A 26,364-nucleotide genomic window follows, 5' to 3' on the forward strand; every position below is an offset into this window, starting at 1 on the left:
ATTTCTAGGAAACTTATTTTGTAGATTCTCACTTAGGCATCACTGCTTAGGTTACAGGATGTTGAGTCCGCAGCTGGGAGATAGGAATTAAGTTACTAGAAAAATCAATTATATAAGCCCTAATGGTTCTGTTCTGAGTGACTTATTTGAAAGAGATGGACATCTCAAGAAGGGAGTGGCCAGAGCAATAATATAGCAGGCATAGTGCTTGCCATGCATACAATCTATTCAGATTCAATCCCTGACATCCTGTGTCATTTCCCGATACGCACCAAAGTGATTCTTGAGTGCAGATCTAATAGTAACTCTTGAGCATTGCTAGATGTGGCCACTAAACCAAAAAAAATACAAAAGAAGGGATATTACAGCTTCTTTTTTATTATTATTATTTTTATTTTTTATTTTTTAAATTTATTTAAACACCTTGATTACATACATGATTGTGTTTGGGTTTCAGTCATGTAAAGAACACCACCCATCACCAGGGGAACATTCCCATCAGCAATGTCCCAAGTCTCCCTCCTCCCCAGGCCGACCCCCACCTGTAATCTAGACAGGCTCTCCATTTTCCTCATACATTCTCGTTATTAGGACAGTTCAAAATGTAGTTATTTCTCTAACTAAACTCATCACTCTTTGTGGTGAGCTTCCTGAGGTGAGCTGGAACTTCCAGCTCTTTTCTCTTTTGTGTCTGAAAATTATTATTACAAGGGTGTCTTTCATTTTTCTTAAAACCCATAGATGAGTGAGATCATTCTGCGTCTTTCTCTCTCTCTCTCTCTGACTTATTTCACTCAGCATAATAGATTCCGTGTACATCCATGTATAGGAAAATTTCATGACTTCATCTCTCCTGACAGCTGCATAATATTCCATTGTGTATATGTACCACAGGTTCTTTTTGCCATTCGTCTGTGGAAGGGCATCTTGGTTGTTTCCAGAGTCTTGCTATGGTAAATAGTGCTGCAATGAATATAGGTGTAAGGAAGGGGTTTTTGTATTGTATTTTTGTGTTCCTAGGGTATATTCCTAGGAGTGGTATAGCTGGATCGTATGGGAGCTCGATTTCCAGTTTTTGGAGGAATCTCCATATCGCTTTCCATACAGGTTGAACTAGACGGCATTCCCACCAGCAGTGGATAAGAGTTCCTTTCTCTCCACATCCCCGCCAACACTGTTTATTCTTATTCTTTGTGATGTGTGCCATTCTCTGGGTGTGAGGTGGTATCTCATCGTTGTTTTGATTTGCATCTCCCTGAAGATTAGTGATGTGGAGCATTTTTTCATGTGTCCTTTGGCCATGTGTATTTCTTCTTTGTCAAAGTGTCTGTTCATTTCTTCTCCCCATTTTTTGATGGGATGAGATTTTTTTCTTGTAAAGTTCTGTCAGTGCCTTGTATATTTTGGAGATCAGCCCCTTATCTGATGGGTATTGGGTGAATAGTTTCTCCCACTCAGTGGGTGGCTTTTGTATCCTGGGCACTATTTCCTTTGAGGTGCCGAAGCTTCTCAGCTTAATAGATTCCCATCTGTTAATCTCTGCTTTCACTTTCTTGGAGAGTGCAGTTTCCTCCTTGAAGATGCCTGTAATGTCTTGGAGTGATTTGCCTATGTACTGTTCTATATATCTTATGGTTTGGGGGCTGATATCGAGGTCTTTAATCCATTTGGATTTTACCTTCGTACATGATGTTAGCTGGGGGTCTAAGTTCAATTTTTTGCAAGTGGCTAGCCAGTTGTGCCAACACCACTTGTTGAAGAGGCTTTCCCTGCTCCATTTAGGATTTCCTGCTCCTTTATCAAAAATTAGGTGATTGTATGTCTGGGAAACATTTTCTGAGTATTCAAGCCTATTCCACTGATCTGAGGACCTGTCCTTATTCCAATACCATGGTGTTTTGATAACTATTGCTTTGTAGTACAGTTTAAAGTTGGGGAAAGTAATTCCTCCCATATTCTTTTCCCAATGATTGCTTTAGCTATTTGAGGGTGTTTATTGTTCCAAATGAATTTCAAAAGTGCCTGATCCACTTCTTTGAAGAATGTCATGGGTATCTTTAGAGGGATCGCATTAAATATGTATAATGCCTTGGGGAGTATTGCCATTTTGATGATGTTAATCCTGCCAATCCATGAGCAGGGTATGTGTTTCCATTTCCGTGTGTCCTCTCTTGTTTCTTGGAGCAGAGTTTTATAGTTTTCCTTGGATAGGTCCTTCACATATTTAGACAAGTTGATTCCAAGATATTTGAGTTTGTGTGGCACTATTGTGAATGGGGTTATTTTCTTAATATCCATTTCTCCCTTATTACTAGTGGTGTATAGAAAGGCCATTGATTTTTGTGTGTTAATTTTGTAGCCTGCAACTTTGCTATATGAGTCTATTGTTTCTAGAAGCTTTTTGATAGAGTCTTTAGGGTTTTCTAAGTAGAGTATCATGTCATCTGCAAACAGTAAGAGCTTGACTTCTTCCTTTCCTATATGGATTCCCTGGATAACCTTTTCTTGCCTAATCGCTATAGCAAGTACTTCCAGTGCTATGTTGAATAGGAGTGGTGAGAGAGGACAGCCTTGTCTTGTGCCAGAATTTAGAGGGGAGGCTTTTAGTTTTTCTCCATTGAGGATAATATTTGCCACTGGCTTGTGGTAGATGGCCTTCACTATATTAAGAAAGGTTCCCTCCATTCCCATCTTGCTGAGAGTTTTGTTCAAGAATGGGTGTTGGACCTTATCAAATGCTTTCTCTGCATCTATTGATATGATCATGTGGTTTTTATTTCTTGTTATTGATGTTGTGTATTATGTTGATAGATTTACGAATGTTAAACCAGCCTTGCATTCCTGGGATGAAACCTACTTGATCATAGTGGATGAACTTCTTAACGAGGCATTGAATCCCATTTGCCAGGATTTTGTTGAGGATCTTTGCATCTGCATTCATCAGTGATATTGGTCTGTAATTTTCTTTTTTTGTAGCATCTCTGTCTGGTTTAGGTATCAAGGTGATGTTGGCTTCATAAAAGCTATTTGGAAGTGTTTCTGTTTGTTCAATTTCATAAAAGAGTCTTGCCAAGATTGGCAGTAGTTCCTCTTGAAAAGTTTCATAGAATACATTAGTGAATCCATCTGGACCTGGGCTTTTGTTTTTCGGCAAACATTTGATTACTGTTTTCATTTCATCAATGGTGATGGGGGTGTTTAGATATGCTACATCCTCTTCCTTCAACCGTGGAAGATTATAAGAGTCCAAGAATTTATCCATTTCTTCCAGGTTCTCATTTTTAGTGGCGTAGATTTTTTCAAAGTACTTTCTGATTGCCCTTTGAATCTCTGTCATATCAGTAGTGATCTCTCCTTTTTCATTCCTGATACGAGTTATCAAGTTTCTCTCTCTCTCTTTCTTTGTTAGGTTTGCCAGTGGTCTATCAATCTTGTTTATTTTTTCAAAGAACCAACTTCTGCTTTTGTTGATATTTCAGATTGTTTTTTGAGTTTTCACTTCGTTGATTTCTGCTCTCAGCTTTGTTATTTCCTTCTGTCTTCCTTTTCTTGGGTCCTTTTGTTGAGCATTTTCTAGTTCTATTAGCTGTGTCATTAAGCTACTCAGGTAAGCTCCTTCTTTCTTCCTAATATGTGCTTGCAAAGCTATAAATTTTCCTCTCAATACTGCTTTTGCAGTGTCCCATAAGTTCTGATAGTTTGTGTCTTGATTGTCATTTGTTTCCAGGAACCTTTTTATTTCCTCCTTGATTTCATCTCGGACCCACTGGTTATTGAGCATGAGGCTGTTTAACTTCCAGGTGTTAAAGTGTTTCTTCTGAGTCCCTTTGGAGTTCACAAATAATTTCAGAGCCTTGTGGTCAGCGAAGGTAGTCTGTAAAATTTCTATCCTCTTGATCTTATGGAGGTATGTTTTATGTGCCAGCATGTAGTCTATCCTGGAGAATGTCGCATGTACATTGGAGAAGAATGTGTATCCAGGTTTCTGGGGATGGAGTGTCCTATATATACCCACTAGGCTTCTTTCTTCCATTTCTCTCCTCAGGTCTAGTATATTCTTGTTGGGTTTCAGTCTGGTTGACCTATCCAGTGTTGACAAAGCCGTGTTAAGGTCCCCCAAATTATTGTGTTGTTATTGATATTATTTTTCAGATTTGTCAACAGTTGTATTAAATATTTTGCTGGCCCCTCATTCGGTGCATATATGTTTAGGAGAGTGAATTCTTCCTGCTCTACGTACCCCTTGATTAATATAAAATGTCCATCTTTGTCCCTTACAACCTTCCTGAGTATAAAGTTTGCATTATCTGATATTAGTATGGCCACTCCAGCTTTTTTATGGGTGTTGTTTGCTGGGATAATTTTTATCAGCCTTTTATTTTGAGTCTATGTTTGTTCTGACTATTCAGGTGCGTTTCTTGTAGGCAGCAGAAGGTTGGATTGAGTTTTTTGATCCATTTAGCCACTCTGTGTCTCTTGACTGGTGCATTTAGTCCATTGACGTTGAGAGAAAGAATTGTCCTGGGATTTAATGCCATCTTTATTTTGAAATTTGGTGTGTCTTTTGGGTAGTCTTGTCTTAGATTAGGTCTTTCAGTTTTTCTCTTAAAACTGGTTTTGAGTCTGTGAAGTTTCTGAGCTGTTTTTTGTCTGTGAAACCATGTATTCTTCCGTCAAACTGGAAAGTGAGTTTTGCTGGGTATAGTATTCTGGGTGAAGCATTCATTTCATTCAGTCTTGTCACAATATCCCACCACTGCTTTCTGGCATTGAGTGTTTCTTGTGACAGGTCTGCTGTAAATCTCAGGGAAGCTTGCTTGAACGTGATTTCCCCTTTTGATCTTGCTGTTTTCAGAATTCTGTCTCTATCTGTGGGATTTGTCATTGTGACTAGGATTTGTCTTGGCGTGGTTTTTCTGGGGTCTCTTTTGGTTGGTACTCCTTGGGCATGCAGGATTTGATCACATATATTCTTTAGCTCTGGAAGTTTCTCTTTAATGAAGTTCTTGACCATTGATTCTTCCTGGAAATTTTCTTCCTGGGTCTCTGGGACTCCAATGATTCTTAAGTTGTTTCTGTTGATCTTATCATAGACTTCTATTTTCATCTGTTCCCATTCTTTGACTAATTTTTCCATTGTCTGCTCATTTGCTTTAAGTTTTTTGTCCAATCTCTCCTGCTCTATGGAATTGTTATGTATTTCATCTTCCACAGCACCAAGTCTATTCTCAGCTTCTGATACCCTGTCCCAGAGCTTATCCATTTTGTCATTCACTTTGTTTACTGACTTTTTCAGTCCTGTTAGTTGACATGTTATTTCAGTTTGGAGTTTTGTGATTTCTGTCTTCATATTTTCTTGGTTCTTATTAGTGTTCTGTTCAACTCAATCCATGGTTTCTTTGAGTTCTTTGAACATCTTCCATATTGCTAGTCTAAAGTCCTTATCTGAGAGGTTGATTAGATTGTTGGTCATTATCTGGTCATCAGAATTGTCATCTTCATTCTCTATGTCTGATGCTGACCTGCCTTGTTTCCCCATTGTCACACTTGTATTGTGGGTTTTTCTACGTGTTGTGGTGGTATTCATTGGCTATATGATGCAGGCAGCACACTCCTCTGGCTCCTCCCTTTCTGGATTGGCTGACTTGCCTCTAAGGGAGGGGAGTCCTCCATGGATGGAGCCTCACACTTGGTCAAATCTTAGACCCGAGCATGCAACAGAGAAGACAGTCCGGAGAGAAATGTTTGCTTCTGTGATATAGCGCCATTCTTAGTGTGATTTTTCCTTCTTGTTGCAATGTTGTTCTTTCCTTAGAAAGAGTGCATGGCCGCTCCACTTCGCTACGCGGCCATGCTCCGCTGGAGCCTCTTTTTGCCCCACTTGCAAGAGTTTCATGCAAGAGGACAGTAGACAGACATATACAGGTCGCACTCACAGTTTTTCACAGTTGGGCCCCACTGGGCAGGTGTACTTTCGTGGATTTTCCCTGCCTGATGTCACAACAGGGAGCCAGCTTTTGCAAAGGCTTGCCGGTTTTCGTGCTCTGGAGTCCCTCCCTGAAAATGGCCTCTGGGCGAGCGAGTTTTCTGGAACCTCTTTTTGCCCCAGTCGCAAGAGTTTCACGCAAGAGGACAGTAGACAGACATATACAGGTCACACTCGCAGTTTTTCACAGTTGGGCCCCACTTGGCAGGCGTACTTTCATGGATTTTCCCTGCCTGATGTCACACACAGGGAGCCGGCTTTTGCAAAGGCTTGCCGGTTTTCGTGCTCCGGAGTCCCTCCCTGAATATGGCCTCTGGGCGAGTGAGTTTTCTGGAGCCTCTTTTTGCCCCACTCACAAGAGTTTCATGCAAGAGGACAGTAGACAGACATATACAGGTCACACTCACAGTTTTTCACAGTTGGGCCCCACTGGGCAGGCGTACTTTTGTGGATTTTCCCCGCCTGATGTCACACACAGGGAGCCGGCTTTTGCAAAGTCTTGCCGGTTTTCATGCTCTGGAGTCCCTCCCTCACAGCTTCTTTTTCTACCAAACGTGGTCAACCAGGGAAGTGCTTGGACATGTGGAACTAATGAGTATTTATTTTGAATACCTGCATGGAACAGACCTGATGTCTCATCATTTCCAGAATTCAGTATTCAAATTATACCTGAGTCCCACTCATTTTATCAAGTGGGGAAATGAGTCCTGCTACCCAATTTCTTGATGAATGTAGAATCCAGGCGAGAGTGAGGAATTTATCTTTTTTTTTTTTTTGGTTTTTGGGCCACACCCTGTGACGCTCAGGGGTTACTCCTGGCTAAGCGCTCAGAAGTTGCTCCTGGCTTCTTGGGGGACCATATGGGACGCCGGGGGATCGAACCGCGGTCCGTCCTAGGCTAGCGCAGGCAAGGCAGGCACCTTACCTCCAGCGCCACCGCCCGGCCCCCAGGAATTTATCTTTTTAAGAAATGAAAGTCAGTCCTAAATTTTACTTAGATGTCCAGGAATATTTTCTCAGAGAATAGAATTTCAGGAGAAAATGGAGAGTGAAGTAAAAGCATTTTATTAAAATTGTATGATAAAAGGGCTTGAGCAGAGAGGGTGTTTGCCCTGTATGATGTTGACCTAGGTTCCATCCCAAGCATCCAATATGGTGCCCTGAACACCACCAGGAGAAATTCCATTCTACAGAGCCTACCCTTAACACTGTTGGTTGTGGCCAGTAACAAAACAAGACAAACTAAGAGCATGACAAAGGAAAATTAGAGAGAATAAGGTTTTTGTTTGTTTTTGTGTCACACCCAGCAGTGCTTAGTGGTTACTTCTGATTCTATGCTCACAAATCGCTTCTGGCAGGCTTGGGGGAACATAAGAGATGCCAATGATCAAACCTGGATCTGTCCTAGGTTGGCTGTGTGCAAGGCAAATGCCCTAGAGCTGGGCTATCACTCCAGCCCCCTGGTTTTTAAACAATAATTATGGACTTCTCCAAAGGAGAGAAACCTCTGAATGACTTTGAGGATAGAATTATAGATAGATCTTCTTAAGGTTGGTCAAGAGTTTTTGTTTGTTTGTTGTTTTTGTAGAACTAATATATTCAGAGTATTTGGCACAGAAATTTAACTTTTAGTGGTCTTTCGTTTCCTTTTAGTGGTCTTTCGTTTCCTTAATGCTGCCTTTTGTTTCTGCTGAACTCTTAAGCCAGCACTGTTGCCAGGTGGAGTCTTACTGGGCCTCAGTCCTGTGTCTACAAAGTCTCTCCTTCCGTCATGCTTTTGGATTCTTTAGAGCTAAAAACTTAATAATTTATTTAAAACCCTTCTTGAGTTTATTAATTACCAAGAACCAATAGCAAACTACCCCACCCAAATCTAACTTCTTAGTTCAGTTCTAAGAACCTTTCTACCAAACCCTCCTGATGGTTGTCAGGATTCTAGGAATATAATATCCAAAAGTTAAATGTCCAACCCTAAATTTTACTATATGATATGAAGAAATTAGGACTATATAAGATGAGAATACATTCTGTCTGGAAATCTTTCTGAAACAGGGAGATTAAATAGGCAATAAGTAATTATTAAATAAGTGAACTATATCACTAATGTCAATAAGGCATAAGGGTTATCTGAAAGGACATTAAATTACAGTAAGAAGAACTTGATAAGGAATTTAATAGGGGTAAGTGTGATAGTATAAGATAGGGAGCTTGTCTTGAATGTGCTGACCTGAGTTCAATCCCAGGAATCTTATATGTCCCCCACAAGTCTACCAGGATTCAGCTCTGTGTACAGTCAGTAATAACCCATGAGAAAATCAAGGTGTGATTCAAAAATCGAAAGTAATAAAATACAATGAAGATAATTATAAAAGTAACCTGAACAGTCTCAAATATTTCTAAACGGGGGAGGATGGTTCTAGTTGTAGACTCCTTTAAAAAAAACAGATATGGGGACCAGAACAATAGTAGATAAGGTAGAGTGCTTGCCTTGAACACAGCCAATTTGAGTTCTATTTCCAACATTTCATGTGGCCCACTGAGTCCCACCAGAGTGGGGCTTCACCAGAGTGATTCCTGAGTACACAGAACAAGGAAAAAGCCATGAGTAATGGTGGGTTTTAATACTACCTCCAAATTTAAATATACAGAAGTTGGATGAGGAAAGATAATACAGGAATTAAGGCACTTGACCCTAGTTTGATCCTTGATTCCATATAATGTCCCCCAAGTACTGCCAGTAGTGTTCACTAAGTACTGCCAGGTATGGCTCCAAATCAAATATTAAAAAAAAGATATGTGTATATGGTTATTGTCAGCGTAGCATAGATTGACATTATTTTCAGTGCTATTCTTCTATACAAAAATGTATTTTATTAGATTAAAGTTTTTGACATATTGACAGGATTATCTTGAGGCTGTTGGAACAGTCACCTTGGAAGATTCCATTAAGATTGTCTCTGTGCCTTCAGGATATGTTATTTTCCTTAGAATAAAGTAGAATATAAAGTAAATAGACTGAGCTTTTTAATGCATCATATATAATAGCTTCAGATTTTTATTAAAGACAGTGGTGGAGGAAAGTGTGCAACCTGAGTGGAGAGTATGGTGCTGGAATAGTTCATGTATGAAATCCTAATAACAGTTTGTAAATCATGATACCTAACCTAAACATAAAAATGTATTGAGAAATATAGTGCATTGGAAAGCAAGTTTTGTGCATTCTGTAGCAATCATTATGACTTGAATTTCAATTCCTAAAAAGCTATTTTTGCTAAAAATTTCAGATATTTAATGATATGCGGATGCAATTCACTCCCTACCTTGCAAATACAGATACTGCGTTGGTCATATTTTATTCCCTGAGTTAAAAAATATCAGGGAAGATATAAAGTTGATATCTACCATTCTCCATACTTCGTATATACATACACGAACAAGAACAAGTTGTGTTGCAGTTAGTGTCCAGGCATCAGGTTGGGCTCACAGGATGTGACAGAGTACTATAAAGGAGGGTTTGCTTCTCTCATGAAGCTACAAGTCTAGTAAGTTCTTACTATGGTTTGTTTGGAAGAATCATCCTGGTTCCCTTCTCTGAGTAAGTGAATTCAAATTCCCAATTCTGAGCACAGTTTCGAACAAAATCATCCCAGGCCACTGGTGAGTTTCTGAAGCTGATGATCATTTATTTCTTGGAAGGTACAGAGGTTTAACTTACTAGTGAGTGGACTGACCTTGGGGTGACTAGCCTTCTCACCACTACTCTTACATTATACTTCAGAGGTTCTGGGGATATCCTAGAACATCTCAACCTTGAGATTTTATTGAAGACTAATTTACTGTGGAAAGTACCAGAAGTGGTACTTTTCTTCTCATTTTGTTGGTATTAATAAATGGTATTCTCATATCATAAACCTATGTTATTTCAGATTTCTCTTCAGTAAGTTCAGATCAGCTACCCGAGGGGAAATTATAACTCCAAAAGCTGAAAGTGGTCGGAGCTACAGCTTAGACTTGGACAGCCAACATTTTGGGAGTTTTAAGTCTGTTTCTGGTTCAGACAGGTAAGACATATGCACACTGAGCTACCTTACCTAAGGAAAATTTGATGACTTGACATACTGCAGTGCTTTCATATATCTGAAGGCTTTGGTCTCCAAGAATATATGTAGTATGTGATGTAAAAGCAAGAAAGATGTGTTTTAGCTGACATGAAAAGCATTTATACTTCCTCAGAATTAGACTCTAGAAATTATTTGTGTCACCACTTGTATTTGGGAGTTTGGGACTATAGCTCAAATGAAAAGAAAAAATTATTTTCCTTAATTGTTGTTGCTATTCTGCCACAATATTATTGTTCACAAGGTTACTCCTGGCTCTATGTTCAGGTGACTATGAGGTGCCAGGAATCAAATCTGGGCCTACTGCTTATAAAAACTGCAGGTCTAAACCTTTAATCCATCAGTCTACCCCGATACCTGATTTCTTTGTTTCAATTGAGCATTTGATTGATATGATGTGTTTATTGTGATATCTGATATCACACTATTGGTTTAGTGGCTTGCATACTTTGTTTAGATACACAGAGATTGAAATCTTTTCTGTGGCACTTGGCTAAGGCATTGTCACTGGGGTTGCAGTTGATATGTGAGATGATGCTCTGGATCAAACACACAGACTCACAGTTCTAAGAGAGTTTTTATCATGGAGCTATATCCCAGAAACTTCCATTTACTTATCTTTTTATATTTAAACTTCTGAAAAATAAAACCTCACAAAGTCAAACATATTCTTTGCAGATTAAAAACAATTATGAATAACATCTTGATTTGTATCATAATAAAATGTTCATTAAATCTTTGTCATTCCATTGTTATTAATTGGGGTCAAGAGGAAAGCTCCACAACAATCACTTTGTCAAGTAAAGAGAAATATAAGTAGCTGTGAGCATAGTCATTTCATATCAGACTTGATTTTCTATATCCTCTTGGGGCATACGCCAAGGCATATTTTCATGGTCAGAATATTATTTAACCTTGAGAGGAGAAAATGGGTTTTCTCTTGTTCATCCAGATGTTACCACCACTTTTATTTCCTGGGACTGTAGTGATACTGCAAAATAAAAGAGTATAACCAAGATATTTTTCTTTAAGGTTTGGAAACTCTCCTGTCATTTATTTTAGAATAAAGAACAGAAAATTTCCGTAAAGAGGTCACTCTTCTATTTTTTTCTCATGGTCACCTGCCTTGTATCTTTTTCCCTTATTATAAGGAACATTAGTGTTATTTGTGTCATGTTACACAAAACCTTTACATAAAACCACTCTTTTTTCTTTGATTACTGAACTCCTACTCTCAGTGATCAAAATTGTGGATAAGTTATTGTTGCCATTTTTTCAGGATTTTATGAAGTCTATAGATGAGCCCTATGCTTCACACTTCAGATTAGCATTTAAGAGGAAAAATATATAAATATTTATTGGTATATATAATGTATGTTTTATTACACATATGGAATTTCTTGATAAAAAGATGAATTCTGGCCACACAAACAAAATTTCACTTTAGGACTTGAGAAACATTACATCAGGTAAGTCCCTTGCCTTGCACGTGGCTAGCTCTGGTTCAATCTGTGGAACCCTATATAGTATCTCAAACTCTGCCAAGAGTGACCTGAGAGTACAGAGCCAGGCGTAAGCTTTAAGGACAACTGGATGTGCCCCCGAAAACAACCACAAATGTTTTTCACTTTTTTGGGGGGAACATGGCAAGGCACATCGAGCGATGTTCGGGGTTAACTCCTGGATCTTCAGGAAATTACTCCTAGTAATGCTTGGGGGGCCATAAAGAAAGCTGATTATCAAATCTTTTTCAGCTTTCTGCAAGTCAAGAGCCTTACTACCTTCTGTACTACCTCTCTAGCTCCCCCTTTATTAACTTTAGATTAAATAATTTACAATTATTTAACATGGCTAAGATATATCTCTCAGTGTTTGCACCATTCCTTCAGAAAATCTCTCCCTGGATTAATTTCTTGTATCTTATCTATGGTTAAGTCTAAATAACATAAAACCATGAATATTTTACCAAATTATATTGTATTTACTTATATATTCTGTTTTTGTAAACTGGAAGGAGGTCCCTAACTATACTTTATCTTTTAAATTTTAAGTTTCTGGAATAGTTTATAGATAATCATAGTCTTCAGGAGTGGTTTTAATGAAGCTTGCCATGGAGTGTTTTCTGATTAGTAAGTAATAATATTAGGGAGATCAATAAAGAAAAGTGTCCTTTCCATAGACCATATATTAATCACAGTGACTCATTCCTGAGCAGCCTTGTGAAATTAGTTATATTATCTCAAATTTATTCTTAGAGGCTGGGGCAGGCAATAACTCATCTTAGCTCCTGTCAACTAATGTTCTTGTTTCCTCTCCTGTGGTTGGAGCTGCAATAATTCTGCAGGTAGTAAACTGTTATACTTTCTTATTTTCATGGTTCAACAAGCAAACATGCATCACCCCCTATAATTCATCTTAGAATATGGAAAAGAGGGAGAGGTCACTGCTGTTAACTGCGTATAAGGGCTGAGGGACAGATAGCCTGCACCTTTTCACAGATAACAGTGGGTAGGAAAGGCTCTAACTCGAGAGTTCAGCCTATTAACCGCTCATAAGGACTGAGGTACAGAGAGAAGGTCCACACCTTCATGCAAGTAACAGGAGGGAGGACAGGCTCTCACTGGTGTGGGCACCGCCATTAACCACACATAAGGATTGAGGCATGGAAGGGGACCCACACATTCGCAATGGGAGGGAGGAGACCTGCGGATAGGTCTTGAGTGGCTGGTTGTCGCCATTACTTGACTTAAGTTCTGTGGCTAAGAGGTGAACTACACCCTCAGGAAGGTAATAGGAAGGAAAAGACCTGTGGACAGGGCCAAAACTCAGCGATTTTTGCCATCATACTCATTTAAGGCCTCAGTCCTGAGAAGGGACCCAGCTACAGACCACAGGTGACAAAGGAGAGCTGAGACCTGAGGGCAAAATAATCTAAGCCACTAACTGTGAAGAAATATGGGCAAACTAAAGAAGACACTAGCAGCCAGAGATATAGATAGAAATTCTAGCAAGTTTCCACCAAAAATGCACAAGTCCAATAGATGAGGATCTAAAATTTACAATGCAAGCCAGGGCAATAGAAATCAAGGAATAACTAGACAGTGAGTTCAAGAAATGTAAATATAAACACATCAACCAACTCAAAGAAGAACTTTTATAGAAGATGAGAGAATCCATACAAATGGAAGAAAGGACACAAAAAGCATCTTAACAAGACGTAATAGCAAAATTACACAGTTGAAGAATCGTATAGAAGAACTTGAAGAAAAACTAGAAACTAAAAATGATAAAGAAGACAATAGGGAAATAAGAGGTAAAGCATTGGAAGCAACTGTTAGGTATTTGATGAACAAAGGCAAAAGAAATAATGTACAGATTGTAGGAATACCAGAAGGGGAGTAAATAGAGAAAGGGGAAGAACAAGTGGTGAGGAAAATAATAGCAGAAAATTATCCCACCCTCTGTAATAAGGCTACAGTGCGAATCCAAGAGCCAAAAAGGGCCCCTAATAAAATAGACCCTAATAAACCAACACCAAGACATATAATAATACAAAATATAGAGAAAGATGAATTTCTTAAAGCAATAAGTGTGAAAAAACCTCAAGTACAAAGGACAGAAAAATAATCAAACCAGATCTCCCAATTGAAAGAATTCAAGCAAGAAGACAGGGAATGACATTTTCAAACTATTGAATGACAGAAACTTCCAACCAAGAGTCCATTTCCTGGCAAAATTCTCAGACAATAAAAACTCACACTTCTTTTGCTAATAAAACTGAATCTAAATAAACTTCTCAGTGATGAATTACAAAACTCAAACATCCAACTGTAACAATAATAACTTTACTCAATACAATGAAACAACAATCTTCTCTGTCAATAATCTCCTTAAATGTCAATGGACTAAACCCCCCACATTAAAAGACACAAAGAAGAGGGTTGGATTAGAAAACAAAAATCGGACTTCTGCTGCCTGCGAGAAACCTAAAAGTACACCTAAAGTACAGGATAGACACAGGGTTAGAATAAAGGATGGAAATCAATTGTTCAAGCCAATGGAAAAAAAAAGAAAGTGGAGATAGACATTGTTATATCAGGCCAAATTTATTAAACCTTAAGAAAGTGATAAGAGACAAAGAAAGTCACTACTTACTTATCAGGGGAAAAATAGATCAAGAATTACTAATGCTGATCAACATTTATGCACCAAATACAGAACCAGCAAAATATGTAAGGCATTTGCTTACAAACCTGGAGAAACATAGGGAAGGAAATGTGAATAGTAGTAGATTTCAACACACAAATATCACCACTAGACAGATCCACTAGGCGGAAAACTAGCAAAGACATAAGAACCCTAAATAAGAAACTAGAATTTGGATAATGGAATTACATAGGACGGTCCAACCCCAGAAAACAGAATATACATTATTATCAAGTGCCCATGGAATCTTATCTAGAATAAACCATGACTTAGAATATAAATCTAACTTGCACAAAGTCACACATATAAGGATTATTAGAAGTACCCTATCAGATAACTATCGAATAGAGATCAAGATTGGCTTAAAGAGAAGCTGTGGATAAAATCCAACACCTGGATAATAAAAAACATGCTGTTCAACAACAGATGGATCAAAGAAGAAAGCAAGAAAGAAATAAAAAAAATGGAGCAAAGAATCCTCTTCAACAACTGATGTTGGCACAACTGGTCAGCCACTTGCAAGAAAATGGACTCAAAAAAAAAAAGAAAGAAAATGGACTCAGAACTCCAGCTAACACCATGCAACAAGTTCAAATGCAAATGGATTAAAGACCTGGATATCAGACCTGAGACCATAAGTAATATAGAACAACATGTAGGTAAAAACAATCCAGGATATTGCAAATAAAAATCTTCAAGGAAGAAACAGCACTCTCCAAACAATTTGAAGCAGAGATACAAAAATGGGACTATATTAAGCTGAGAAGCTTCTGCACCTCAAAAGAAATACTGCCTCAGACACAAAACACACAGAATTGGAGAAGCTATTTACCTGATATTCATCAGATAAGGGACTAATAACTAAAATATACAAGATATTGACTGAACTGAACAAGAAAAATATCTAACCCCATCAAAAATAGGGGAAAAAAATGAAAAATTTTTCAAAGATGAAATACAAAGAGCCAAAAGGCACAAAAGAAATGCTCCACATCATTAATCATCTGGGAGATGCAAATCAAAACAACAATGAGGTACCATCTCACACCACAAAGTCTGACACATATCACAAAGAACATGAACAATCAGTGCTGGCAGGAATGTGGGGAGAAAGGAACTCTTATTCATTGCTGGTGGGAATGCCATCTAGTCCAACCCTTATGAAAAACAATATGGAGATTTCTCAAAAAACTGGACATTGAACTTCCATTTGATTCAGATATACCACTAATAGGGATATACCCTTGGCACTCAAAAACTAAATACAAAAATCCCTTCCTCACACCAATATTCATTGCAGCACTCTTTAAAATAGACTCTGGAAACAACTAAGATGTCCTTCAACAGATGAATGGCTAAAGGTTTCTTGTGGTTCATATACACAATGGAATATTATGCAGTAGTCAGGAGAAATGAAGTCATGAAATTTTCCTATACATGGATGTTCAAGGAATCTATTATGCTGAGTGAAATAAGTCAGAGGGAGAGAGACAGATATAGAATAGTTTCAGTCTTCTATGGGTTTTAAGAAAAATTAAAGACATTGAAATAATTCCCAGAGATTATGGCCAAAAGGACCAGCTCAAGATAGGAAGTTCACCACAAATAGTGGTGAGTGCAGTCCGAGAAATAACTATACTGAGAACTATCATAACAATGTCATTGATGTAGAAAGCCTGTCTTGAATACAGGCTGGTGTGGGGGAGGGCAGACATGAGGGCATTTGTGGTAGGAATGTTGCACTGGTGAAGGATGTGTCCTTTTAAAAAAGAAAGAAATTCGTTGAGACAAATGATAATAAGGAGATAAACTGTCAAAATCTGTTGGACATAGCAATAGCAGTAATTAGGGGAAAATTTATAGCAATACAGGCCTATGTCAGGAAAGAGGAAAATAACAAAATCAAGAGTTTAAAGGGACAACTTAAAGATCAAAAACAGCAGAAAAGAAATGCAGCCAGAAGACAAAAAATAATAAAATCCAGAGCAAAAATAACAACATATAAACCAAGAAAACAATACAAATAACCAATGAGACCAGGAGTTGGTTTTTGAAAGAATAAACAAGATAGACAACCCGATAGCAAGACTAACCAAAAAAGAGAGAGAAATCCCAAATAAATAAGATCACAAATAAAAGGGAGAGGTTACAAAATAACCACAAGATATCCAGAACAGCATGAGTACTTATTACAAGCAACTGGACTCAGGTTAGAGAACCCAGAATAAAATGACAAATATCTGAAAAAATATCATCTTCCAAGACTGGACAAGGAAGATGTAGAAAACCTATAAGGAAATCTCATCTAAGGAAATTAAATCAGCAATTTAGAAACTCCCCAAAAACAAAAGTTCAGGTCCAGATGGTTTTACAGGTGAATTCTATTAAACATTCCAAGAAGAATTATACCATTGATCCTCAGGCTCTTCCAAAACATTGAAAAGACAGGAATACTTCAAACTCTTTTTATGAGGCTAATATTACACTCATTCCCAATGGTTGCAAAAACCCCATCAGAAAAAAATACAGACCAATCTCATGAGAGAACATAGATGCAAAAATCCTCAACAAAATGTTAGCAAACCAAATCCAAAAAATACACTGAAAAGATTATACCCCACGACCAAGTAATTTTCATCCCAGGGAAGCAAGGATGGTTCAACATACGCAAATCAGTCAACATCATACACCACATCAATAACAAGAAAACAAAAAAATCACATGATTATATCAATCGATGCAGAGAAGGCATTTGACAGAATCAAACACCCATTCATGATGAAAACACTCAGCAAAATAGGGCTGGAAAAAAACTTCCTCAAGATAGTTAAAGCTATCTATAAAAAGTTCACAGCCAACATTATCTTTAATGGCAAAAAGCTAAAAGCATTTCCACTAAGGTCAGGAACTAGGCAAGGCTGTCTACTGTCGCCGCTCTTTTTAAACATAGTTTTAGAAGTCCTAGCAATAGCAATCAGACAAGAGAAGGGAATCAAAGGAATTCAAATAGGGAAAGAGGAAGTAAAACTATCTCTTTTTGCAGATGAAATGATGACATATATTGAAAACCCTAAAGAGTCCACAGTAAAACTCCTAGAAACAATTAACCAATACAGCAAAGTGGCTGGCTACAAAATCAATACAAAAAAGACAGTAGCATTCCTCTGTACAAATAGATAAGTAGAGGAGAAAGAGATCAAGGATTCAATTTCATTTAAAATATTATCCAAAATATCAAATACCTAGGATTAAATCTTACAAAAGAAGTGAAAGAACTATACCATGAAAACTTCAAAAACATTTCAGAAATAAATGAAGAGAACCTAAGGAAATGGAGAAACATTCCATCCTCATGGAGAAGTAGAATCAACATGGTCAAAATGACTATCTTACCTAAGATTCTACAGAGATTCAATGCAATACCTATCAAAATTCAGATATTAGTGTTTAAATTCTTTTTTTTTGTTAGTTTTTGGGTCACACCCGGCAGTGCTCAGGGGTTATTCCTGGCTCCAGGCTCGGAAATTGCTCCTGGCAGGCACGGGAGACCATATGGGGCGCCGGGATTCAAACTGATGACCTCCTGCATGAAAGGAAAATGTCTTACCTCCATGCTATCTCTCCAGCCCCAGTTTTTTAATTCTTAGAACAATCAATTATAAAATTCATATCTATTCACAAAAGACACAGAATAGCCAAATACATACTGAAAAACAAGAAGCTGGGTGGCATCTCTTTATGTAAGCTGAAGCTTGATTATAAATCCATAGTGATCAAAATAGCATGGTATTCGAAGAAAGACAGAGTCTCCGACCAGTGGGTTAGAATAGAATATCCTGGGATATACCCACAACTAATATTTTGTCAACTAATATTTGACAAAAGAGCCAAGAACTTGAAATGGAACAAAGAGCGTCTCTTCAACAAATGTTGGAACAACTGGATAACCACCTGTAAGAAATTATAGATTGATTCATACCTCACACCTTACACAAAAATCAACTCAAAATTGATTAAAGACCTTGCAATCAGACCCAAATCTATAAAGTTCATTGAGAAAAAAAACAAAACACTTCAAGACCTATATATGAAAAATGTCTTGCCAGTGGCAAGAATTTTAGCATCAAACCTAAATAAATGTGACTAAATCAAACTAAATAGTTTCTGCGTTGAAAAAAAATACTGCTCAAACCTAGAAGACAGTTAATGGAATGGGAAAAAATTTTTGCACTCAACACATCAGATAAAGTGTTGATATCTAGGATATACAAAGCACTCAGAAAAGTGTGCTCCAAAAAATCTAACAAAGCCATAGGAAAATGGGGAAATGTGAATAGACACTTTTTACGAAGACCAAAAGATGGCCAATAAACATATGAAAACATGCTCACAATTACTCATTGTTAGTGAAAACCAAATAAAGACAACAATGAGATACCAACTTATACCAGTGAGGATGGCATGCATCAAAAATAACAGGAGCAATCTCTGTTGACTGGGATGTGGAAAGAAAGGAACTCCCATCCATTGTGCATGGGAATGCTGCCTGGTCCAACCCCTATGGAAAACAGTGTGGAGAGTGCTCAGTTAACTCACAATTTAGCTGTCATGTGACCCAGCAATCACATTCCTGGGTATCTGTCCCCAAGACGAAAAGTCATTCAATCCAAAGTATGTATGAAATCCACTATTTTTTGCAGCATTCAGCACAATAGCCAAGATTTTGAACCAACCTCAATGCCCACCAGCAGATGAGTGGATCATGAAGATGTGATACTTATACACAATGGAATACTACATACAGTTAGATATAGATACATATACATATATATACAATACAATTGAATATTACCTCAGCAACTGACTTTTTATCTCCCTCCCCATTAAAAACACAAACCAATTATATCTAGTTCTACTCAGGTTCCCACTCCTCTGAAGTTCTGTTACTTAGCCTGTATTACTCTCATTCCTAGTGCTAAGTCCCCCCAGACACCCTCTGTCTGACTCTATAAACATCCTGTCTGTCTGTGTTCCCATCCTCTGTCTTCCCCTTCCTCACCTCATACTACCTCTTATTACCTCATCACATCAGTAAAAATAACTTGTTTAGAATTATCATGACTATCTTCCCTAAAGCCTATTGGCAAAGTGAGTTTATGTGACCCCTTTCATGGATAAATTATCCTATATCCTTTTTTCATCAAAAGAAAAATTATTTCCTTCCTGAGTATAATTTGCATTGACATCTTTGCAATTAAAATGCCGATTAAGCTGCATCCTCTTACTCATCACTTGAATGTGGCAAGTTGGGAGTGTTCTAGTCTTGACTGAGAATAATATTCAAAAAGTCAATATGATTCGTTTTTGTATATTAGCTAAAATGCTACTGGCTAGATTTCTCTTATCCTTAATAAACACCCTTTCTTATCAGGCTTATAAAACTTGTTTAAATATCTAGCATATCTCTAAAAGAATGTAAATATTATTTCTTGATACTAGCTATAATTGTTTATAATTCAGAAGTCTAAGAATGTCAAAGATTGTCCTCTAAAGGAAAATTGCTTTCACCTCTTGTCTGTGCCTTTGCAACATTTGTCTGGTGCTAGTTCCTCCTTCCTATTTTAACCTACTGTAAGTAAATCAGCTCTTTTTAGAGTCAGCAAGGGCTAGGCAATCAAAGCAACAAGCTCTTAAAATTTCTAACAGCCCAAAGAAAAACATGATGACATAAAAAGAGTGTATCTTATTTCCATGAAATAATTGGCTTGAGATAGAACAGGTAAGAGAAGGTAAATTCAAAAGAATATTTCAATTACTTAGTCCCTGACCCTATTAGTAAGAGTTCTAATATGACTGGATTTGCAAACTTATTCTTTACCTAGAAACTTCTATCTGTAACTCAAAAGTCTGTTTTTTAAATTCAGCTTCTGGCAATCATACACATCTAACTTGATTACCCTGAAAAAAGAATTCAAAAGCAAGTAATGCATTTAAGGATATGGTCTTAGCAAAGCCAGGGGAATGAGGAAGTGAGTCAGGGAAATGTGAAACATTAAAAACAGTATGTCATTAAAGCAATTGCTCTCTCTGAGAAACTAGAATTCTATCTCATTGGACCACTCTAGAAAACAGTGTATATTACATATCAGAGTTACCAAATAAGAGCTTGAGAATCTGGGGTATTTATACACTAGTTCTATGTTTATTACTATTGATAGAAGACTGCTTCCAAGGCATTAACATTCTTCATGCCTTTATTTTTGCTCGTTCTGTAATTTTGTTTGTTTGGGGGCTCACAGCCAGCGATGCTCAGGGGTTACTCCTGGCTTTGTGCTCAAGAATTAGTCCTGGCTATGCTTTGGGGACCATATGGATGCCAGGGAAGGAATACAGATTGGCTGTGTGCAAAGCAAGTGCCTTACTTTTTGTACTGTCTCTCCAGCCCCTCTTCTTGCCTTTATTCAGGGGAATTCTATGGTCCTGTGATCCAAAAGAGCTCTCAGGCATAACATTGGTAATATTCTCAGCAGTGAGAATTTTTATTGGAGTAGTGAGTGCTGAGAGATAATGTGCATCAATATCTGCTTCAATATCCCATCCAAACTGTCTTCCATATTCCTTCCTAAACTTAACTATTGTTGGGTTTTGCTTGTTTTTGGTTAGGGGACAAACCTAACTGTCTCAAAAATAACTTTTTATGTCGTCAGGGATTACTCCTGATAGCTCAGAGACCATAAGTGGTTCTGGGATTCAAAACCATATTACCTGTATACAAGACGAGCACCATATGTGCTGTGCTATTCTCTGGCACAAAGCCCAACTTCTTTTTTTTTTTTTTTGGCTTTTTGGGCCACACCCGGCGGTGCTCAGGGGTTTCTGCTGGCTGTCTGCTCAGAAATAGCTCCTGGCAGGCACGGGGGACCACCGGGATTCGAACCAACCACCTTTGGTCCTGGATCGGCTGTTGCAAGGCAAACACCGCTGTGCTATCTCTCCGGGCCCAGCCCAACTTCTTAAACTGTGGATCAAATAGTTAATATGGAAGTTATAAGTTTTAATATGAATGTAAAATTACCAGTAAATATATTTATTTAATATAAATATTAATTAATATAAATATTATTTAATGTATTTACCCAGTGACATGTAAAACTTTCTTGAGAATAAGGGGGTTATAAATGGAAAAAAATTAAGAAATTCTTTTCCAAAGGTCCAAATTGTTTTATTTATGTGTATTTGTCTATTCTTGTAATTTCAAAAAGTAAGGAAATATGGAGGCTTGGTAGTTTAGTACTTTATTTGGTTGAATGATAACAGTCTTTAGCTTGCCTTTTTTTGTGATCAAAGGCAATATTGTTTCTTCAATATTTTCTCCCAGGTTTACTGTTTTACCATTTTTATTATCTCAATTAACATATCTGCTTTCTCCAGCATAATACATTTTTTGTCTTTCTCACTATTATATTAGGTGTATTGTGTGATGTATTCTTTCTCAAAGTGGCTCAGACATGATCATGGAGTTTTTTTTTGCTAAAAATCATTTACAAGTAGATATATGACTTAATGAGGAATTTTATTATTAATCTAGCAAGTATATTTGAGTGTCAGTGAACATGTTCTGTAACAATGGAACTATTTCACTCTTTCACGGATCTCTAATTTGGCTTGGAAAATTGATATGACTAAACAAATTATTTCACGATAATATACTGTCATCACAGAAAATGTTTTCATACTTTGGGAAAACTACAGATAGGCCTCAGACTTCTAGAGGTTTCGTGCAGCTTCATAGAGATAACCTCTAAGAAATTCAGTACCAGATCAGGTGAAGAAAGTTAAGAAGAAAATTCTAAATGAAGGAAATAAAAAAGTAAAATAAAATAAAATAAAATAAAAGAGGCATAGAACAACTTTATATGTGCTGGAGACCAAGTTCAGGTTGGTAAAGTATAAATATTGAAGTTTATTAAAACATTCCTCATACAATACAGTTTTTATAATACATCTTATACATATACTTTTACATTCCTCATACAATAGGTGAGATGAGGAGCTAAGTTGGACACCATATTTGGCTTTGGTTACGTTGATAACTTTCTTCTCATATGCAACATAGAATCAATTATACCCAAGTTTAGCAAATCTGAACTAAGTACAGAATAAGTGCTAGTTCTAGTTAGTCACTGAAAACTAAATTCTGCTAAATACTTAACTTTATTTTGTATCTACAGGGGAAAGCAATGTTTAATGCCAACTTCTAGTTCACAGTCAAGAGTTTTCATGACTGCAAGCATCTCCACCACAACTGACTTACAGAAATTAGTTAGAAATAACATATAAAATTGTAACTTTATTGTTATAATAAAAAAAAACCAAAATATCAGACTGAAAGTTAGACTGATTTAAGCTGCTTTTTCGTCATACTCAGTTCTGACCTTTGAGTGACTATCTTCTCCATTTTAGAAAGTCATTAAAAAACAGACTGTTTTTTTGAGAAAATCTTAAACATTTTCACATTACCAAACAAATAAGCTTTTGTTTTAGTAATGAAATTATAAGGCTTTCATATAATTAACATTAAGATTCATTAAATAAAATGCAATACACCAACCTTTCTAAAAAGGAAAGGGATGTATGTTACAATGAAGTCATAAGAAATGAGGAAATATACCTAGAATAGCTGCTTGAATAATTTCTTCAGATTGCTCACTTCTTTTTTTTTTTTTTTGGTTTAGTGGCCATTTTTTTTTATTGTGACTGAAGTTCATTACACAGAATTATTTACAGTACATAGTGACAATGAATAAAGGGCTTTCCCACCACCAATACTGTCCTCCCTCCACTCCTGTTTCCCAGCTTGTCTCCCACATATCCCTCCTTTATGCCCCAGAATCCTAGTGTCACTGGTCTCCACCTTACAGCTTGTTATAGGTTGGGTATCTATTCTGTTTGGTGTTCCAGTCTGGTCATTTTTTATTTACACTACGTGTCATATGACTGGTCCTGGTATCATTCTTTTCCCCCCTCAATTTATGAGGCTGAATGATTCAAGTTATGCTATTCTGTTGGAGATTAAAAAAAGGTTAAGCAAAAGAGAAGAAAATACTTGGTATCAACTACTAAAATAGAAAGAAAAAATCACCGAATAATATCCACAAAAGTGAAAAAGAAAGAAAAATGTGGAAGAAAAAAGAGAAGTGAGATACTATCAAAAAACAAAAAAATAAAGCAAAACAAAACCAGAAAAAGTGGTGCAGTGGCAGGGCTTGGTGTTACCCCACCATTTTTTTTTGTATAGGCACAGTAAGTATTGGGGAAAGAAGGAAATTTCCGTGGCCTAAGAGATTGAGGGTTTCTCCACTCTTGAAGCATATTGTCATGGGAACAACCACTGGCTCCATACCTTCTCATTGCCATATCCCAGGGTTTGTGTGTGGGGGGGGGTGGTGTGTCAGGAACCTTTCCTCTCGGTTGTGGATGAGAAAATAAGGCCACTGTAGCAAGCAATCTTGGTATTTGGTAGGATAGTCTTTAAGGTTCTAGAGAGGTACTGTTCCAACATTGTTGGTGTGTTCCGTTTTTTTGTATCATGTGCTCCATGTTTTTGCTCATTTCCTAAGCCGAAGTCTAGGAAATTATGGTTCCAAAGGTTCTGCTCAGTCTCTGTTGTCAGAATTGGGCCTCAGCACTAAGAAATCTTGATTTTTGTAGGAGACCAGGGCTAGGGTTTTCCTTAATGGTCTTAAGGTACGTTCTGCCCAGTCACGGTTGTCAAAGTCAGTTTTCTGTGGTTAGCGCTCTTATTTTTCATAGTTCAAAGGACTATACATCTTCTGATTTTCACTTAATGTTAGGTGATGTGATAGGATCTCCTGGTCTTAGGTCAAGTTGTCGTTTCCTCGCTGTCCTCGTTGTCATATTAACACTGGCACAAGTATATCTCCCAACGAGCTTAGTTCCTGGTGTTGTTGCAGGGGGTTGTTTCAGTTCTACGTCTGGGATCTGGGATTTGAGAATGAACTAATACTGTCCAATCTCGTGGAGACTGAGTTGTATCCACATGACATAAGTCCAGGATGAGAGGTACCCTTGTATAAAAAGTGTGAGTTCTTATCCTTAGAAAATAAGATCTTGTGTCTGAGTCCATGAATTCCATTTATTTACTGTGCCTATACAAAAACATATGGTGTCCTTTTGTATTGCTGGTGTTATTCCAGGTAAGGATGACAGGCTACACACACAGTATCTGTGGTGTGGTCTGAGCTTTTGTCCCAGGCAAGATGTTTTCTTAGATTGTGTACAAAGCAGCACCAAAACTGGTGAGTGTAGAGAAAATATGTATATATAAATGGAATATATAGATGAAATTGAGATATAAAAAAGAAAGGAAATTGAGAAAAAGAAGAAAAAAGGTATTTGAAGAAAGAAAGTAATGGGGGAGGCTATCTGTATATTTAGGAATACATATCTTAAGATACATTACTAAGCTGGGCTTGGAGAGCACACATGCCAGGAGTCTGTCCCTTGCACTGGTATGTGGTGGGCACTGGGCTGGACAGTTAGCCAAAGAACCCCCCGGACTTCCAGTTAGTCCGGTGGGGGGCAGATTCTCCCATGCCAGAATGGTCTTCATGGCCACATCTGGTAACCTGGGCCTTGGGGGATAGGATAGGACAGCTAGCCAAAGCAGATTTATCTCAACCATAGCAGCCCCTCTGCAGGGGTGTCCTTTTTATTTTTTAATTTTTTATTTTTTTTATTTTTTACCAATGACCATTTTCAAAAGTGTGCGGGCACGTTTGCACCCGTGCAACATATACCCTCTTTAACGTAGTTCAAAACTATTCTAATTCTTGACTATTTATAGGAAAGGAAATGGAATATCCTATATATGGAGGATAGCACTCAAATTGATCTCTGAAGTCAGTGTCTAAGTGAACATTACTTTCTATACAGTTGTCCTCTCTGACTGCTGAGCCTTATCCTTAAATATTTCATCTATACAATGTATATAGCCCCTCTTCTATATTGCCTTTCCACACCCAGAGACCTTTCTACTCCCCCAATATCCCAACCCGGATTTATTATCTCCCCCTTATTTAACCCTCTTTACCCTCAGTTTTTAACCTGTTAGGCACCAAGACTGACCTCCTTCCCAACAGACCACCATCCAGCTCCTCAATCAAAGACACCCTCTCGATCCCTCATCTTGTGTCTCAGCAAGAAACCACAACCAATAAGCCTCCTGACTCAAGCTTGTGACCCCTCTCACCCCATCAAATCATGGACAGTTGCATGATACCAGATTCAGCTGCAGCAAAACCCCCAATTCAAGGACACTACAGGACTCTTAAATGCCGCAAATCAATTCTTAAACTCTAGACCAAAGTCTGTGATACAAAAAAGTACCTTGGCATTCACTCCCCACAAGAATATCTCAGAAGACCTAACTGGGAGGACTATATTGCCTTACTAAGATTGCTCACTTCTGTATTTCCCTAATAGCACATGCAGAAGGCCCTATGTTAGTTTAACCATACATAAGCATAACATACATACATATAAACAAATATATGCTCTACATAAAATTCAGGCTTGTGTGATAGTTTCATCTCTTCCAATGGTTTGGTTTTTAAATAAAGATGCCTATAAATGTACAGATCATAGTTTTCTGAACACTAATATAACACTTGATCCCTGGCATAACATCTGATACCTGGTATAAAATCCCTGATATAACATTTTTACTCACTAACACAGAAAAGTCTATTTTTTACAGTCTGAATCATGAGCACAACTTATATCTCTTAATGTAAGAAAGTAAGGAAAATATTAGAGTAAAGGAACATTTAGGTAGAGGAATTCCTGAAATCAAGAAAATTAAAGTCACAGTTAATCCAATTTTTTCCAGTCTTCCTTCATATGAGAACCACCTGGAGGGATATAGAATACATAATTGCCTATATACATGCCCAGAAAGTTTGAAGCGATTAAAAATGGGTAATGTTTAGTCACAAGGATTTTAAAAATTTCTTCAGCTCTTTCATTCAGCCA

The 26,364-nt window shown here is 37.5% G+C and overlaps 1 protein-coding gene across 1 annotated transcript in view; it reads left to right on the forward strand.

The window, feature by feature from the left end:
• The window catches only part of SYTL5 (synaptotagmin like 5), a 438,357-nt gene that overhangs the window by 297,162 nt on the left and 114,831 nt on the right, over positions 1-26,364 (forward strand). Inside the window, exon 6 of the mRNA XM_049767126.1 lies at positions 9,913-10,047. Coding sequence (XP_049623083.1) covers positions 9,913-10,047 — 135 coding nt within the window. The remainder of the gene's footprint in view (positions 1-9,912; positions 10,048-26,364) is intronic.

This window comes from Suncus etruscus, chromosome X, assembly GCF_024139225.1.
Source record: "Suncus etruscus isolate mSunEtr1 chromosome X, mSunEtr1.pri.cur, whole genome shotgun sequence".
Lineage (NCBI taxonomy): Eukaryota > Metazoa > Chordata > Mammalia > Eulipotyphla > Soricidae > Suncus > Suncus etruscus.